At 40.3% G+C, this 12,245-nt stretch overlaps 1 protein-coding gene across 1 annotated transcript in view; it reads left to right on the plus strand.

Moving 5' to 3' along the window:
* GNA12 (G protein subunit alpha 12) overlaps positions 1-7,914 on the plus strand; it is a 29,864-nt gene extending 21,950 nt beyond the window's left edge. The window contains exon 4 of the mRNA XM_063143385.1: positions 757-7,914. Within this exon, the coding sequence (XP_062999455.1) occupies positions 757-1,326 (570 nt within the window). The 3' untranslated portion in view covers positions 1,327-7,914. The remainder of the gene's footprint in view (positions 1-756) is intronic.
* The last annotated feature ends 4,331 nt before the right edge of the window (positions 7,915-12,245 follow it).

The following is a 12,245-nucleotide window of genomic DNA, read 5'->3' on the forward strand; positions in this document are numbered from 1 at the left end:
GGATATAGATCACTGAATAATTCCTAAATGGGATCTGAGTTGTGTGCGTCAGACTTACACATTAACTTTGCACACATTATGAGTACCACTTATAGACATGGAGTGCATCCTGTGTCTGCCAAAACATAAATCCATAATCAGTTCTTAGAATATAATGAATTGTACAGTGCCTCTTGTTTCAGGAGAGGGTGTATTTTCCCCCAATGAACCCATAATTGTTGTTTTTAAAAGAAATGAAGTTGAACCATGAAGAAAAGCCCACATTGTTTCTTACACTGATTACACAACCTTTAAACATACCTCACCCATTCACTCTATATGTAGTAATGGCAGTGAAACTTGACTAGTACTAGCAACAGTGAAACTTACAAGACTTAGCTTATCAGAAATTCCAGATTTTATTGCATATGTTGCAAGGTTGCTACACAAAACTTCAAAGGATATGTTCATGATACTGAGGAGGCTTATAAACTATTCAGATTCCTCCTTGAAAATAGGATTTACTTTGGACCAGTTCATGAGATCAAATAAGCATGGTGCAACTAATTTGAGTGAAAGTGAGCTACTTGTGTGGCAAGTAACCCAGATTTTGCAGCTGAGCAGGTCATGTAAAATTGACTTTGAGATTTAGTTTCTTCTCTCCCACATCTCGCACCACCCGGCCACAGTGCAGTTTGTCTCTTCTTCAGTGGAGCCAGCTGTTGATCGATTTTGACATGTCATCTTTCCCCTGCTTCCCTCTGTCTCATTCTGCAGAACTATTTCCCCAGTAAGCAAGACATCTTGCTGGCTAGAAAAGCTACCAAGGGGATTGTGGAGCATGACTTCATCATCAAGAAGATTCCTTTCAAAATGGTAGATGTTGGTGGACAAAGGTCTCAGCGCCAAAAGTGGTTTCAGTGCTTTGATGGGATAACATCTATACTATTCATGGTCTCCTCAAGTGAATATGATCAAGTCCTTATGGAAGACAGACGCACCAATAGACTAGTTGAATCCATGAATATTTTTGAGACCATTGTTAACAACAAGCTCTTTTTTAATGTCTCTATCATTCTGTTCCTTAATAAAATGGACCTTCTTGTGGAGAAAGTGAAGAATGTTAGCATTAAGAAGTACTTCTCAGACTTCAGAGGTGACCCTCACCGGCTGGAAGATGTTCAGCGTTACCTGGTTCAGTGTTTTGACCGAAAGAGGCGGAATCGCAGTAAACCCCTCTTCCACCATTTCACCACAGCCATAGACACTGAAAACATCCGCTTTGTGTTCCATGCTGTGAAGGATACGATCCTTCAGGAGAACCTTAAGGATATTATGTTGCAGTGAAGGAAAATTGACTTCTCTTTATTGGAACGAAGCCTAGTTGTAGACCCAGCTACTACCTTTGTGGCTCTTGCGATGGGTTTTTTTTTTAAAAAAAAGATCCATGCTGTTTACTTGGCTCAAGAAGGCTGCAAAATAGCCAGTCCTGACAGAGGAGCGACAGGCAGAAGGACTGTGAAAGCTCATTAGCTACTGAATCACTTAACTTAGAAACACTACTGAAAAAAGTGACTTTTGAAAGAGCAGTGCCTTCTTCTGAACACTAAATAACATGGCTGCCTTCTGCCTTTTGAAAAGTGACCCCTAACTGGGGGGGAAACATGTAAAGAAATTCTGTGTTTTTAAGTAATGTTATTGTGCAACAGTGCCAGAATTTGCTGGCCATAAAGCCTGTCTGCCTCACTGGTTTTTGGGTGCTGAATTAACAAATCCATTCTCTAATTAATACTTCCGTTTGGAGAATACATTGCAATATATTATCATATTCCTGAAATCAATCCAGGTTTGGCGCATAAAAATTATTTGCCAATATCCAGACTGTGCTAGATGTTGCCTGAAAATCTCTCTTCAGCTTCCCTCATAATGTAAGTTCAGAACTGTACATTGAACTGATTGATATAAACTGCTAAAAATAGTAATCAAAGGAGGCAGAAATCCAAGGCCTGGGTTGGTGCAACACAGTGCTTTACTTTGCACTACATATACAGAGTTCATTGCATTATGAGAAATTAGATTTCCACAGCAATGCAGCATGAGACCAGCGCTTGAACATCTGATGGTCTAGCAAGGCATCTTCCACTCTGTTCTCAAACCTAAATTGGATCTGGATGAAAACTCCCTCTCAACATGACTGTTACCTGTCTTTAAAATGGCAGCTGATGCTACTCTTTAGCCAAATATTTGGTAAGCAGTGGCTGCCTATAACACCAAAGCCAAATACTCCTGAGAGCTCCACTTTACAGCTGCACTGAATTTAGACAGAAGGACCCTGCTTTGACTTAATCCTTAATTGTTGATGTAGGGATTTATTAGCCTATATAATATACATTTAAAATATTGTATCGAGTTAAACGTGTCCCTTTAAGGCTACTACAGAGTACTTGTGAATTTGCAGGAGGCTGTGAATAATGTTGATGTGAGCTTATTTTTTAATTCTAAAATGTTGAATTTAACTTTGGGTGCCTTTTCTGTGTGTACAGATATTTCACATTCTTCTGACTGCTATGAGGTATGTATTAATCCTAAACTAAGATCTACCTTTTCAGTGCTATAGTCATTATTCAGGGATCTTAAACATAAGAAATATTTATTGTGACATTGGTACCGTAATTGTCATAATAAAACATAAAGGGCTTAATCTTTCCTATATCATATTAGAATGCTGTACTTTATGCCCTTTTGGGACAATCATGTCTTAAACGGGAGGCAACACTCCAGACGTTAATGCCACAGATAACACCAGCCTACGAATCTCTTGTGACTTCTGCTTGGAAAACTTTTAGGATATATTTTTTTTCTTGTGTGGGTTACTCAAGTTTATATAAGCATGTTTTGTGTGGTGTACTATACTTTGTAAACCAGAAATTTTCTTCACTTGTAGTGATGTTTTGTGCAAAATCAAACTATGTTTTTGAAAATAAGGAAAACGTTTGTCTCCTAGTTTTTATGCAAAATTAAATATCCAGTAACAACAGACTTCAATATTTTAAAGATACCTTACACTTGGGAACTTACCTAGTAAAACATCTTACTTTCTAGGACCAATTATTTTATTATTTTTATATCTAGTTCTAGACAAGGAAATAATGTTGCCATTTTGCCACGTATATGGATAACTATTAAAACAATTTTGCAGGTTATAAAATGCCTAATCATATATAAAGGGGAAAGCGTCTCACTTATGATCGCCCAGTTCTCTTGATCAGAGTTAGGGCAGAATCCTATGCATGTTTAGACAGAAAAATTCCTACAACTCCCAGCATCCCTACAGCCAGCCATGCTTAACATTATATTTATTGGGATTCTTCATCGCTCCTTGTCTTAAAAACTATAATTATACATGTCTAAGGAGACTTCTGATTTGCATTTTTAAGTCGCAGTGTGGCCATGGCAAATGGCTGAAACACTGAGGAGTTTCAAGAATAATTTGTAGTACAGCGCATGTATCTGCTTCTTTTTTAAAGGGCAGAATTCCCTTTAGACATGTTCACATGCCTAAAATAGCTCTTCTGTACCCTAGCCACTATATTTTAACTTCGTTCCTCACCAATAGGTTCCTATCTAGAAGACTTGATGATTCAATTAAGAATTTAACTTGGATTGTTTGACTTCCCCCAAAGTGCCTCAGTTTTACATGTAAATCTTTCTTTGGCCTTAATTGTCAGATAGTAGCACAAACTCTTATATAACAACTCTTTAAAATCTGGACTATGCTACCATTTGCATTTTAAAGTAAAAACCAAGAGCTAGTACATTTTAGTTCTCCGACTGTTCTTTTATTACAACTCTGTACCCAGAAATATACATGCTTGTTTATAGAAGTAGAACTACTATAGTAGTCACTTGTAGAATGTAATATACTACTATGGGTTCCTTTAGTGTACCAGATACAGTCCTCTTTTGGTATGGTGGGAGCCCTTTACTGGGGCAAACATACTTGGTCATAGCAAATTTTTGTAGCCAGATTGAATTTTAATTAATCTGGTCAATCTAGTGGACTTTGCAGTCAATTTATTTGTGTTTAGGTTGTGGTTAACTCTAGTTCTCCAGCTCCTGATCCCTTCACAATTCTGTTGAACATTTAGTCATGGTCACAGCTGTAATCATTTTGTTTAACATGAATGTGTGTATATGTACACACACACAGTAAAGGATGGATCTGTTTCAACAGTTTCAGAATTCACAGGGCAATCCATTCTGGATTATTCTCATACTCAATCATAAAAATCTTTTAATGTATGGCTTTGTAGGCAATATGGTAAACCTCTCTTCTAATTATAGCACTTGACATACGATGTGTGCCAATATTTTGCTTAGGACTCAAAACACATTTCTCCAATCCAGCACAGTAGTATTGCAGTCACCAGATCATTCCCTCTTCCTTTCTCTTGCCAAAGCCACAAGACATTTGCCTTTAATTGTAACCCTTGAGAACAGTTTGTTCTAAGCACAATTAGGGGGGAGGGGAGGGATTTGTAGATGGAATACTTGATGTAATGATTCTGACTAACAGGAAATGGGTTACACATAGAACAATCTATTAGAGGCCTTGAACTTTTCGGCATATTTTATACCCAATAAATAGTATTCAGCTATTGGCAGAGTTTCTCATTGTTTAGGGGAAGATAGCTGTAAAGAGTGTTATACCGTCGATGACAAAGAGAGAGGAAAAGTATTCTTCTTTGTGCAATATATATATTACACAAAATAAACATGTGCTTAGTTATATAAACTTGGCAGAAGCAAGACCTTGAAAAACAAGTAATTTTTGTTTGCATGAAGTGGAAGCTGAAAGTTGGCGTGAGTTTGCAGATCCCATGTTGCACTGCTTACATGAGTAGATGGCTTGCAGGAGCAGTATTTAACATGTCAGCCAACAGCATATTATTGGAACTGATTGTGTGAAGTACAATTCTGCCATCCAAACCATTTTCTACTGGATGGCCAGAACTTCCCTAGCCGGTGGTGAATCCATAACAAAATTTCCATGCGGTCTGCAATAATGACTGAATTGGCGGCTGCTCCTGTGGATGACATGATGTTGCTACTCCTACCACCCATTCTTCTGGCAGAATTAAAGAGCCTTCCATCGACAAGCCACGAAGTTAGCTAGGGCTTGGCTCACTTCCCATAGTGTTAGCTTGTTGTAGCCAGCTTGAAAATTGCCACACTCCAAATGAAAAAAAGAAAAATTGCACTGACCTCCATGTTTGGCTTTCTGGTGATGTGCCAAGAATCTATTGTTGGGAGGGAGAGATGTGGAGGAGGGAAGGATCTAGTTTCTAAATAGATTTCAAGCACTGCTGCGTAAACACTGGCAGTCTGTGTGTACTGAAACAAAATGCCATCAATGAAGAGTCTGTGTGCTTTGATGACTGTATCCAGAAGAAGGATTTGGTTGCTTATTAAAACAACATATTGGCATCACTTGTAGCTATTGGCGCACACATTATAAATCTTTTTTCAGCTTGCCCATTTGTTTATAACTGGGACATGCAAATTCAGGCTTCTTCCAGTGTAGTGTTAGAGGCTTTGGCCATGCAGAAGGTCTGATAAACTTCCTAAAAGCCAAATATGTGTCTCCTTTTATTAAACGCTCACAAAATGAATCCCTTAACAGTTAGGGCCCTACATACTTTAAAGACAACATACTACTTTGCTTCATATCCTTTAAAAACAACCAGAAATGCCTCTTCATTGTGTAATGAGTGTGCCAAATTCAAACTGCAAAGGTACATAGAGCGATGTTTTCAGCAGTTGCTCTGCAATGGTGAAATTCCATCCCCCTGTTAGAAGTCTGTCCTGAATGCTTTCTCGAAGCGTTCAGAAACAAGGTAGCCATGTTGGTCAGTGCAGGGGGTGGGGAAAGTTCTAGGGGACACTTCCCCCCTACCAGGAACCCCACTGGGAGCTGCACCCCCACTACCACTATGCCACCCAAATTTAGCAGTATGGCAACGAAAAGACAAATTTTCTCTTTAAAAGGTCAGATTGCCCCTCCTTTTTTGATACCATGCCACCAGATATTGACAGCAAACTATAAATGTTGGCTTGTTTTCATGGAAGAATCAGCCCTTTTGTTTGCAATTTGGTGGCAGGCACCAGAAGGAAAAAAAAGGCTGGCAGTAGGGGACCACCCTTGATGCATAGTACAGTAATACTTTTATCATAACCAGTGACCTAAAGTAATGAGAAAGCTTTTGAGTTTCTAGAAGCACAGTAAGAGGCAAAACAGATTTACTCAGTGGTGGTGGTGGTGATTGATGATGTGGCAGCATAATCAAAGGTTTGAATGCTACCCCACACTAAAATCCTACCTCCACACAAACCTAACATATTTGGGGTTATAGGCAGGGTGAGCGGAGGCTAGACCTGACTCGCTAGTTTACTATATTCAGGATCTCTCTCATGTAGGCCCAAACATCTGATCTGCCAACCTGCAACATGAAAGATACAACCAGCTATAGCTATATCGCATGAACATAAAAAGAGCCCTGCTGGATCAGTCCAAGGGTCCATCTAGTTCAGCACTTTGTTCACATAGCTGTTGACCAGGGACCCATAAGCAGGACATGGGACTGCTGCTGCTCTCCGAATGCGTTTCTTACTGCAGCTTGTCAATGGCATGTTGGGTTCATATTGGTTGAAACAGTATATAAGAAGAGAGAAAGAGGGGAGTAAGTAGTCAGTGCCCCTCCCGGTCCCATTGGCCTGCTTAGGACCATCTGCTATTTGGCTCCTCCCCTGTTGTTGGTTGAAGAAAGCAGCATAGATCCAAGTTGATGTGATTTTTGTTTTGTAAGCCACCTCCAGAGTTTTTTCATTTTATTTTATTTACTGTACTTTTAAACTGCCAATAACCAAAGTTCTCTGGACAGTGTACAATAAATTAAAGCATACAGCACAAATATTAAAACAAAATATGAGCACAGAATAAAAGATTAAACCAGCAGCTACGAATAAAACCATTACAACATCTTAAAACCAGCAGCATCATAGAGGACTAAAAGCAGTTTTAAAATATCTCAAGGAATAACAGATCTTCACCTGGTAGCAAAAAGACCATATAACTTTGGCACCAGATGAGCCTCTCTAGGGAGAGCATTCCAGGAATGAGGTGCCACCACTGATAAGGCTCTCTGTTGTAATCATACACCTCACTCCATTTGTCAGGGAGTACGGCCTCAGTCAGCTGACAATGTCCAGGTAGGTAAACTGAAAGTCAAGAGTAAAAAAAAAAAAAAAAACCACCCTAAATAAATTAAACAAACTGAAAAAAGTGCTGTGTGGATCATAATTGTTAGAATTTATATTGCAGTTTTCAAACTTTCCAAGTGGTTCATACATATTCAGTGAATCAGTAAAGTAAGCCAGCATTATACTCATTGCAGACAGAACAGTGGTTTGATGAAGGCTACCAGTAAACAAAGGGACTTCCCACATATTGCTCACACATGTCCACTACACTGGCTCTAGAAAAGTATTCTGTGTAATATGCATCTAAAGAAAACTGATGAGTTTGAAAGGGGAAAAGAAGATATATGTTAGCCAATTTCAAACTTTAGCAAAAACTAAATTGCTATTGAAAGGTGGTGGTAAACCTAGAAATGAGTTGATCTAGAAGTGCCATGACTCATAACTTGTAGTACTCTTTAATTGTCCACGTTTTTAAACTGGTGGCTTTTTGTAAGCACTAAAAGAGCATCCATAATACTTTGTGGCCTATTTTGCTGTGATAGCATCGATTTATGAAAGCTGTGTATTAGATTTTTAAAATATTGTGGTGTAAAAAATGTACTTTTTAGCTGTGAATCAGCTTACTGTTCTGTATATATGACTTTTGTAAATCTATTAAAATGTGATTTGTTATTACTGTGCTTTAGAGTGTCTGCAAAACCATTTAACTTCTTTAAAGGGAGCAGCTGCTGTGATGTAAGCTACAGCGCAGGTCAGCCACCAGCGGTCCCTGTGCCAAACCCTGCCCCATTAGAAACCCGGTGGGGAAGATTGCAGCTTTTATCTAAATCCTCTCCTTCTCTTGCTTCTGACAACTAAGAAGTGGGTTGTGGGAGGGGTGAAGGAAAGATGAGTTGGCTCTGGCAGTGGTAGTTAAAGGAGATTTTGCTAGTTATTTATTTTTGAGGCAGTTGAACTGACCTGTCCCACCACTATACTACTGCTGCCTTAACAATGGCCCTTATAGTAAATTTAGTTACTGCTTTTAAAGAATTCCAAAAGAGTCCATTGCAGCAAAAACAGTGATGTTAAGTTTGTTTTGTGGTACCTCAAATAGTTAACAGATTGTGGCATGGGACTTTGTAAACAACAACCTACTTGCACTAGATGGAGATCTTGGAAATATATACACCTACAACATCTTGTCTTGGAAAGTGACTGAAGAGAAAGCAGTGATACTGTACAGGTGTTGACCCAAGATGTCCTGTGGCTGAGCTACCTTCATTACTTTATTTTTAAGGGAAGGAAAAGGCATACAGTAAATACTAAACGGTTGCAGTGAAAAGAGCTCCCACCTAAAAATGAGCAACTGGGGAAAAGGAGGGTTGTTTTAATTACAATTCATTTTTGTTATTTGTGGTGAAGTTCTGCATGTTGCTTTGTTTTCTATATTAAAACTTCTGAAAAACCAATAAAACACAAGCTTAGTTTGAAAAGGCTGAAGACTGATTTACACGCCGTAGCAATCTGTGGATGATAAATAAGTCTCAATGACCAATGAGACTCAACAGGCTGAGATAGTGAACGCTTGGGCTGTTTAAATGTCACAACTCTGGTTTGTTTTCCAGGCTTTCAGTAGTTAGCAGAGAAAGACATGGAGCTGCAGCCAGAAGCATTTCTTCTTTTAGAGGCATTTCATGCTCCACCATAGATTTAGGACTGCAGTTGGACTCATGGCACCTGTTAGGTCGTTTCAGCTGCGTAGCATCCAATAATAGCAACGTGACCTGCATCTGCCTTCCTTTCCCCGATGTTGTGCCAGATTTTTGCCTGCCAGATTTTTGAAACCTTTCAAGGCTGGAGATATGAGAGAGTCTGGGTGCTCTATCCCCATCAATGCTCCAAATCTGAGTTGTTTCCAGGGACTCTGACCAAGAACATTTGCTTTCCTTACATTCTCTTTTCCCCTTCACTGCACACAACAGCGGCTCTTCATACATTTTTTTAGCTGAAAGCTAAATAGCCCAAATGAGTAGCAGGAATTTCCACATCACTTGGTGGTGAAAGGAACATGCTAGCGCACAGTCCCTGAACAAGTGGTAGACATTATTTACAGATGTCTGTTTAGTTCAAAATTCTTAACCATCATGGCTTAGCGTGTCAGCTGAACAGGGCCATTGACTTGCACCCCTGTGATCGCTCTTAGAAAACTAGCACCTCAGGGAGAAAGGTTCTGACTTTCTCCTAGTATTGAATGTTTTCTTGGGGCGGTATTTGATGAGGGAACACTCAAGCATTTGAAACTCCCTCCCCAATCTGCCCACAGAAGTAGTACAGGTCACCAGTGAGATCCTTTGTGTGTGGCTGCCTTGCATCGCTGGCTGGAGCCAACTTGTGGCTGTAAGGGCAATACCTCAACCCTTAATGCACAACAGGGAGTCGATAGAAACTCCCGTTCTTCTTGAATTTGTAATGAACCCGCAGATTGGAAACTAGTGCCAAATTAAGCTGTGGGAAAGCATGATGTGAATACACCAGCAATTGCTTGAAGAGGTGCTAGATAGATCCTCTTTCCTGCTAAAGCAGTTTCCATAGCAACGGCAAGGGTGCTGCAAACACTTTTGTTAGCGGAGGAGAGTGATGCAGGCACATCTCGGCCCTTCTCCTTTCCCACTCACTGATAAAAATGACATGGTTTAATCTAAACCTTTTCTTTTAAAAACATTCTCTCTCTTTCTCTTCTTTGATGCATTTTGAATTTTACATTTACTGGCTGTTTTGTTTTCAAGTGCCAAACAGGAATATGTAGTGTTTGGGTTTGTTTTCCACAAAGCATGAAAACAGCGGCAATATTTAAGCAACTGGCAGGGGGCGGCAATGAGGTTGGCTCACTCTCCTTGCAGGATTTTGGCTTTCCGGACACACCACGCAGTAACACACCTTACTGCTTTCCCAAGTCATTTTGTTTCGGCCTCTGCAAAATTACTAATTTGCACATTATAGCCTTCAAACTGTGTTCTTCTAGGAGACTCTTGCTGCCTGGGAAGCCTTGCAGGGCTATCTCAGTGAAAAGACGTAATAAATATGTAATAAGTAAATAAAAATGTAATAAATAAATAAATAAGATCTACAACAGTAGAACTGCTACCTTGAAAGAGAGCTTGTCCCCCATCACCAATCTTCTCCTGCAATGTGCAGAGGACAGAGAGTGCCGGGTGTGTTTTAGGTCATATTCCCAGTTCAACCAGAGCAACACCACGACTTAACCGATCTGTCCTGTGTCCAGCATAAATTGGGATGTAGCGTTTCGGAACACCTCCCAGAATCCCCTCCAAGTGCTGGTTTTCCAGTAGACTTTGTCTAAACTCTGCAGTTCTAAACCCCATGTTTGTATGCTGTGATTAATTTGTTAGGAAAATTTAGACCTTGCTGCCTGTTTCTAAAGCAAACTCTTTCTTTTTTGAATGTTGTGCTTCAAGGAACAACTTCCATGTCAACCTCTCCTCTGTTGCAAAGGCTTCCAAGTGTCTCTGGAGATGCCAGGAAGCTACAGAGCTTCTGAATGGCTTCATGACATGGCAAAGGAGCTCTACTTATTTATAGCTGGATCCTTAAGAAGGTGACATTATCAGAGGAGGGGATGGGTCAGTGCTTTAGTCTTGGAATTCTAGTACTGATATATAGAACAAAGTTCATGAGTTGAGGGCGGAGGGGGGAGAAGAGCAGAGAGTTTGCTTGTCTAAAAATATCTTTAATTCTCAATACCTAAAACAAAATGCTATGCCTGGACGAAGCAGCCTAAAATTACTCCACCTCTTTCCATTATAGGGAAACTTTAGACAAGAGCCATGATGTGGCACCTTCATGATGTGACATACGTTTGTTTCCAGTGAGGTGATAAGAGAAGGAATTCCTCATGCAAATAGCTGTTGATTTTCCAGTCATTTTGCTGAAACAGGTGTTATATCTGCCTGAGCCTAATATAGAGCAAAGGGTGGGTTTCACATTCGCATTTATAAAGCACAATTTCAAAAATCCAGACGAACAACTTCCAATCAGAAGGCACTGTGCAGCTAATCTGTCTTTTTCACCATAATGGATTTTTGACAGCATATGAAAAACATAACAGTAAGACGGAAGAAGCAGTGCAGAAACATAGGGGGGTTAAGACTAGAAGACATTAGCCTGGTTCATACATGATGACAACGCAGATCCAGGTTGAGTAAGGGTTGTGGTTGAATTTTGCGTTGACGCTATGTGCAAATCCTGCGCTATGATTTGGGAGAGGTGGCTCTGCTCTGCATGCAGGAGGGCCCAGGTTCAAATCCCCGGCATCTCCAGGTGAGGCAGGAAAAAATCCTGCTTGAAACCCTGAAGAGCTGCTGCCAGTCAGTGTTGACAATACTGGGTTAGATGAACCAATGGCCTGACTCATTATAAGGAAGCTCCCTATATTCCTAGCTATGAGTTGTTAGCTATGAACAACCCAGGAAGCAAACCCATGGTTTCTTGTGTTGTGCACGCTGCCTGAACCCAGTCAGTGCAAGACTAAATGGACCTTGCTCTGATCTAGCATGGCTCGAAGTATTCTAGAACAGCTCGCTTTTAGCAAACATCAACCACCCTGTAGGATGGCTTTATAAACATATGAAGGTGCGTTTTGCAGAGTTACATCTGTTTATCCCTCTAGCAGCTCTCCACCATCTTGGACAAAGATCTTTGCCTGGCTTTCATGAAGCTGCTTCTGACTAAACCTGAGACATTATGCATACAATGGACGTACTCTGCTACTGACCTGTGGTTTTAAAAAAAGTGGCACTTTCCCCACATTGTCTACGTGTGTGTGTGTGTGTTGGGAGGGGGGGTATTTCTACAATTCCACCAGAATTTGGCTGCCCAAGTCATAGAAGCCTGGGTCAAATAGTACATATGGCATTCCGATAGCTACTTTTTCTATCCGGAACTCTGAAGCTCTCTCCGTGGGCTGGATCCACAGCAACACAGCATGCGTGACAGGAGCAACAAGC

Source organism: Elgaria multicarinata, chromosome 17 (genome assembly GCF_023053635.1).
Source record: "Elgaria multicarinata webbii isolate HBS135686 ecotype San Diego chromosome 17, rElgMul1.1.pri, whole genome shotgun sequence".
NCBI classification, from domain to species: domain Eukaryota; kingdom Metazoa; phylum Chordata; class Lepidosauria; order Squamata; family Anguidae; genus Elgaria; species Elgaria multicarinata.